Source organism: Nannospalax galili, unplaced genomic scaffold, assembly GCF_000622305.1.
Source record: "Nannospalax galili isolate Female #2095 unplaced genomic scaffold, S.galili_v1.0 scaffold168, whole genome shotgun sequence".
In the NCBI taxonomy this organism is placed as follows: Eukaryota; Metazoa; Chordata; class Mammalia; order Rodentia; family Spalacidae; genus Nannospalax; species Nannospalax galili.
This window is the reverse complement of record NW_008357649.1, coordinates 465,028-472,076: the sequence shown is the minus strand read 5'-3', so window position 1 is coordinate 472,076 and position 7,049 is coordinate 465,028. Positions and strand designations below refer to the sequence as shown.

At 38.0% G+C, this 7,049-nt stretch overlaps 1 protein-coding gene across 4 annotated transcripts in view; it reads right to left on the bottom strand.

The window, feature by feature from the left end:
* Togaram1 (TOG array regulator of axonemal microtubules 1) overlaps window positions 1-7,049 on the bottom strand; it is a 95,819-nt gene that overhangs the window by 8,709 nt on the left and 80,061 nt on the right. For all 4 annotated transcript variants that reach the window (XM_008855536.3, XM_008855534.2, XM_029557423.1 and 1 more), the window contains 3 exons: window positions 6,686-6,812; window positions 4,205-4,323; window positions 690-879 (listed from right to left, as the gene is read on the bottom strand). In XM_008855536.3, coding sequence (XP_008853758.1) covers window positions 690-879; window positions 4,205-4,323; window positions 6,686-6,812 — 436 coding nt within the window. The remainder of the gene's footprint in view (window positions 1-689; window positions 880-4,204; window positions 4,324-6,685; window positions 6,813-7,049) is intronic.

Genomic DNA, 7,049 nt, shown 5'->3' with positions numbered 1-7,049 from the left:
ACCAAGCTTACTAACTTGTGAGCTAATTCAGACAAACACATGACTATTTTCTTGTTATTTAAAAAAAATTATTATTATTTAATTTTATTTATTATTTTTATTTTGTGTGTTCTCTGCATGTATGTAAGTGCACCAGTGTGCAATGTCTGTGGAGTCAGAAGAGGGCAATGGATTCCCTTGAAAAGGGCATTACAGACCATTGTTAGCTGCCATGTGGGTGCTGGGAACTAAATCCAGGTCCTCTGCAAGAACAGCCAGCTCTCTTAACCACTGAACTCTCTCTCCTGCCCCCCTCCTTTTTAAAAAATATTTTTGAGTCATTACAAAATGCTTTAAACATAGCAAAATCTAGGTGATCCATTCTTGTCACTAAACTTATTTCAACACTTTAAAATAATATAATAAAAATTCTTTGGTTGTAAGTAATTTGCTTCACTAATCAGTTTCTTTTCCTGACCACAGATTATAAATGAAAATTAATTTTGAGGGGCTAAGATGACTCAGTAAGTAAAAGCACTTGCCATCAATCAAGTCCAGTGACCTGAGTTCAATCCTCAGGTCACATTTAGTGGAAGAAGAGAATCAACTCCTGAAAGTTGTCTCCTGTCCTCTACACATGCACAGTGGCGTGCGCGCACACACACACACAAAATAAATGCTTAAAACCATTAGTTTTTGTAGGTCCTTACCTTCACAATGTTGCCAACAACAAGCTCTTGCTTGTTTTCAGTATCTGATAAAAGCTGTTTAATCCCATTAATACGATCGCGAAAGTCTTTTGCATTTAATAAACCTGTTATAACTTTAATGTACTCAGCACTTTCTAAGGAATTACGAGGAGATGATTTTCTGGGGGCTTCACGAACTTCAGTTACTTCTCTAAATAAAAGATATATTTCATTTTTACTATCCCACAAAATATAATAAAATTCTTATTATAAATTCATTTTTGGAAATTTATAAAAGGATGTAGCCCACAGCCATACTACCTGCATTGGGGAACACCAGGATAACTGGTGATTTTCTGGGAGGACTCACAGGAGTCAGCACAGCTTTAGTCAGGGCTAAGATTTAATACAGCAGATATATCAAATGAAATCAGCAGGGTGACAGGTACATGTGTCCAGTGCAAGCTATTGGCCTTTCCCAGCTGGGTTGTACACAACACTGTAGTGTTTCTAAGCCACATTACAGTCATATCTGAACAGAGAAGCAGCCTGAGTCTTAGCATTTAGTTTTAAGACCAAGAGTAGACCCGAATTCTGAGAACCACCCATTCCTTCAGTGTCTCTGAACTGTGCTCTTCAGCTAGGTGTTACTCACACTTTTTTTGACACAATCTTTCCAACATCAATTGGTGCTGGGAGCTTTACTATAAGCACAGCCATTGCTGCATTAGATTGTGGCAGCTTGCCTTGACTTAAGCATTGAAGAAAGAATGCTACCACTTTACTAGCTTCCCTGTTCTCTGCTTCTGTGGTCTGAGTTGACAGGCTATGCTTCCCTGATTAATTGGCAGTCTTGGAAACAACCAAAGAGTTCTGTTTCAGTTTATGGGCACCGAAGTCTCTCAGCAGTCTTAGCTTGGTTTCTATATAGAAATCATGAATTATAGTAGTTGCTAAGAGTAATCATAAGCAGTACACATTATATCTAAGATACTATAAACATTATGCAGCTAAATCTAGGATACTGTAAACTTCATGTGAGTTTCAGCTAGTGAGGTAATGTAGTAACATATTGTATCCCGGGTAATTCCCTGGTTACTTTCTGTTAGTAATGTATCCTTAGTTATTCCTTGGTTACTCCAGATCTGAATTCCTATATAAGCTTCGTTTGATTCATAATAAACATGCACTGGCATCTAAACCTCTGCATCTCCGGTGTCTTAATTTATATCCGTCGGGGTCCCCAAGCCCACCAGGCTTGAACTGTGGTCACTGTACCATGACAAATTGGGGAAGTAGTGGCTAGGATCCACCCTTGTTACAGAATCTTATCCTTTGATCCCTAAAGACTGTCTCATACATAGATTATCAAGCAGACATCTCCATTTTTCTCACTGCTTTCTAGGAAAAAGACACACTGCTTGCAATACTCTGATATGCTAATCAAGCACACCCACATCTATTCACTATCTTGGGTGGAGTTCAAAGTGGGGTCCTGAGGGATTAAGGTCATCTGTCCAGGTCACAAGAACAGAACAAGGCTCAGTAAGCTTGTTCAGATTATAACTAGTAACCTTTTTGGTTGCAAGGTTAAGTAAAAGTATTTAAGCCAGATTGTGTCCATATTACAAAAATTATTCCTACAGAAAATATTTCATTCCTTCAGCAATGAATATTTCAACATAATGTGGAATGCTATCTAACAAAGAAGCTTATTAAAAATAAAGGCTGCAGAATTTTCATTGAGAACCTGTCACATATGCACTGTCTGCCTAGAATGTGATGAAATCCCAGACTCTTAGAAGGAAAGTAGGTCTTCAATAGAAGTCATTTTATATAACAATCCATGCACAATAAGCAATCGTACCAATCAGATAATAGTATAATCCCTTAAAATTCTGTTTTCTAATGCTAGCTAAGGATTAACCATGCAGGTAGGTCTTTGTAAGAACTTTTTTCTGAATGGGTTCTGAACCCCTTGAGATCTTGACTTGAACTTCTTTGCCAATCTCATAGAAGATTATACAAATGATTCTTAGCAAGGAATAGTTGGATTCTTTCCAAAATCTAATATGGTAACCAGATGTCAACCAACAGTCATCTTTCTAAGAAGGCCTTTCTGGGAATAGCAGTCTTAGGCCTGCTGAGCATGTTGTTTTTCTGCCAACAATCAATGTGAACATAAATGGCAAATGAGAAACTTGAGACTCACAGGTCTTACTAAGGCAATGGCTTAGTATCATAAGGTTTTTCATGGCTAGTAAAGGGGTAACTCAATATGCCATATGTTGATCTCATTAAAACTAGAGTCATGCAAATTGTTAGCTCTTAAAGACAAAGCAATGGTTTTAATTATTAACATTAGAACTAAGACTGTGTTATAATCAGTTATTAATAAATGAATCAATGGTAGAGAGAGGACAGTGATATTAAAATATAAATCCTAGATTTATCATTAGCTTTCATTTAAGCAATTTGAGATTAATTTGTTAAATAAATTCTATGCAATAAGAAAAATAAGAGAAGTAAATGTGCATTTGAGGACCCTATGACACATCAAAAGGAAGTAAATAAAAAGAACACCTCAAAAGAACACCTCAAAAGAATGAGGCCTAAGATGACTCAGTGGGTAAGGTGCTTGCTCAGTAAACATGAAGACCTGAGTTCAGATCCCCAGCACCCACACAGAAAGCCAGGTACAGCTGTACATATCTATAACCTCAGTGAAGGGAAGGGGAGATAGAAACAGGCAGATTCCAAGAGCTTGCTGGCCTGCCTGTCTAGGCAAAATAGTGAACTCCAGGTTCAGTCAGAGACCTGTCTGAAAATAAGGTGAAGAGCAACAGAGGAAGACACTGGATACCAATTTCTGCCCTCCGCATGTGCATGAATGGGTGAGCACATCTGCACACACAGGTACAGACATATATACCACATACACACCCACATATACTAAAAAAATTTTTGAATTAAAAAATGGGGGGAGGGGTTGTTGTTGGCTCTCCTATCCCAGCTCCTTCTGCTGCTAGTAGCCAGAATTACTAAAGGATATTTTAATGTAATCCATCTCAGCACAGCTCTCTTTCAAACCTGGAAAGAATGAATCTCTATTACAACATACAGTGTTGAAAACCTGGTTCTTGAGAGGCCTCCTTCTAGCCCACTACCTTGATTCATTCACACCACCATTCAGCATAACACATGGATAGATAACATCCTCTTGGTGCATGAATACATACCAGCCCCTGACTCAAGAACCATCAACTGACTAACCAGCATGAGATAAAGAGGAGGCAGGGCTTGACCTTGCCTCTCCAGGGCCCTAATTTCAGAAAGAAGGAGAGCTAAAGTCAACACCCATAAATCCCTTAGATTCAACCTCCCTCTAACCCATTCCATCAGCAAAAAGGCTAGAATGTTGGATCACAGATGCTGCCCCTGTAGTGCAGGATTGGTTATGCTTTATATCTTATATAATACCTTTTCTGACTGAGCTGCTAAACTTCCTAACAGTGTGGACCATCAAACAATAGTACCTTTCAGCTGAACTAAAAGCATCTCGAGAAACAGAAGATGATCTTGTATTTCCAACACTGCCAGTGTGAGAGCGCCTTCCTTTTGCTGAAGGAGTATCTAAGGGCATCTCTCCCAAACCCTGTAAATAGACACAAAGTCAGTGTGAGAAAAGTCTTTAAACTAATGGCAAAATAACTTACACAATGTACTTTTTAGAGCAGCCTGGATAAAACATGGTATTTTATGGGGTGTGGTAAGATGGTTCAGTGCATAAAAGCACTTGTCATGCAGCCCTGATGACCTGAGTTTGATTCCTGAAATCTACATAAAAGATGAATGGACAGAATCATTTCACAAAGTTGTCTTCTGACCTCCACAAGGCATGCTCACACCTACATGCATATACACACTAGTAATAATAAATGTTAAGGATATAATATTATGGTAGGCTTTAAAGGGTACTGGATACATAAAATACCTTGCAAGCAGTGAGAAATAAACAGATTTTGATCCCAGCACTATAAAATAGAGATATATTAACATGCTATATAATTACCGCCTCCTATATTAACGACTGAAACCTAGGCTGTGCCCATACTTGGCAAGTGCTCTACTACTGAGCTAAATTTCCATCCTCATAACCATTTTTTTGTTAAGATTTTATTTTTATTGCTGGGCATGGTGGCGCACGCCTTTAATCCCAGCACTTGGGAGGCAGTGGCAGGCAGATCTCTGTGAGTTCAAGGCCAGCCTGGTCCACATAGTGATTTCCAGGACAGCTGGGGCTACAGGGAGACCCTGTCTAAAAAAGACCAAAAAAAAAAAAAAATTTATTTTTATTTTTAATTATGTATATATATATGTTTGTGTCTATGCATGTAAATACAGATGTCCACAGAGGCCAGAAAAGGGCATTAGATTCCCTGGAGCTGGAGTTTGAGGCAGTTGTGAGCCACTAACTGTGGGTGATAGGAACTGAACTTGAGTCCTCTACAAGGGCAGTGCATGTTTTAACCATTGAGCCATCTCTTCAACCCATAAATATTCCTCTTAAGGCTTAACATAATCCATAAACAATGGATTTGTATGTGACATCAAGAGTGTAAGAAATAGGGGCTGAAGAGATGGCTCAGCAGTTAAGGGCACTGGCTACTCTTACAGAGGACCTGGGCTCAGTTACCAGCACCCACATGGTGGCTAACAACTATATGTACCACCTAAGGTCCCAGAGGACCCAATGCTCTCTTCTGGCCTTTGCAGGCACTGTACAACACGGGTGCACTTATATACATGCAAGCAAAACATACACATAAAATAAAAATAAATTTTTAAAAAATAATGTGAGAATAAATATTTGCTAAGAACTACTTTAGTCTCATTGGGTGAAGGTACTTGATGCCAAGCCTCACAACTGAGTTTGATCCCCAGGACCTGCAGGGTGGGAGAAGAAAACTGATTTCCAAAAGTTGTCCCATAACCTCCACATATACATTATGGAACACATGTACACACACACACACACACACACACACACACACACACACACAAATATTTAAAAAATTAAAATAAGCTCAGCACAGTAGTGCATGCCTTTAATCCCACCACTCTGGAGGTAGAGGCAGGTGGATCTCTGTGAGATCAAGGTCAGCATGGTTTTACATAGTGTGTTCCAGACCAGCTGGTACTACAGGGAGAGCCTGTCTCAAACAAACAAAATCCAAATCAAGACAATAAAAACAGAAAACAAATGACATGAAATTAGAACATAAAAATTCTATACTATATTGAATACATTTCCAAAAAATATATATAAATGAGTTAGCTTTCACGTTTTATTCCTATCCTCATTTTATAAAAATAAAAATTCTAGTTATAGAAATGAAGTGATGTGCCCAGTATTACCTAGTTGTAAACTGTCAGAACTGTGAGCCAGCTGTACACCTCTCACAGGCTAAGCAACATTCTAGTATACTTTGAGCTTTAATAAGCAATAAACATTTACTCTTTATGCCTGATAGTACAGACATCTATTTAAAACTACATTAGAGCTATTTTCAAATGATTAGCAAAGAAATGAACCAAGAAGCAATTATTTCTATTCTTTACCTTCATGGGAAAAATAAAGGTTGCATTTTTTTTTAATTAATTAATTTATTTATTTTTGGTCTTTTAGAGACAAGGTCTCCCTGTAGCCCCAGCTGGCCTGGAACTAGCTATGTAGACCAGGCTGGCCTTGAACTCACAGAGATCCACTTGCCTCTGTCTCCCAAGTGTTGGGATTAAAGACATGTTCCACCAGGTCAGGTGGATTTACTTTATTTATTTTTGGTTTGAGTTTTTGAGATTGGGTCCCATGTAGCCAAGGTTAGAGCAGAATTCAATATGTAGGAGATGATCTTGAATTTCTCTGATTCTCCCACATCTACCTCTCAAGTGCTAAGAGTACCTAGCTTATAACTTTGCTATTAAAATTATTTACAAAATGAACTTAATTTACATACCTTTTGTCGTAAATTTTTAACAGATTCTTTAATGTATGGCAAATCTTTAGATGGGATATACTTTTCAAGCATTTTTTCAAAGTTAGGATGACACATCATGAGGAAAAGCATCTTTCGACCATAATACCTATGGATACATGAGAGATATGTAAATAATTTTACATATATGCACATGCTCAGTTTCTGTCCTTAGATGCAATTTTTTTCTCAATGGGGACAGCATATCAACATGAGACTACAATTCCTTTAAGTCAATGAAATGTGAATACGTTAACTGTCCTAGAGAGTACACAAAAGCTCTCCTTTTTGCCCCATTTTAAAATGACTACAGCTTAAATCTTTCAACTATGTGTCATATGGAAAC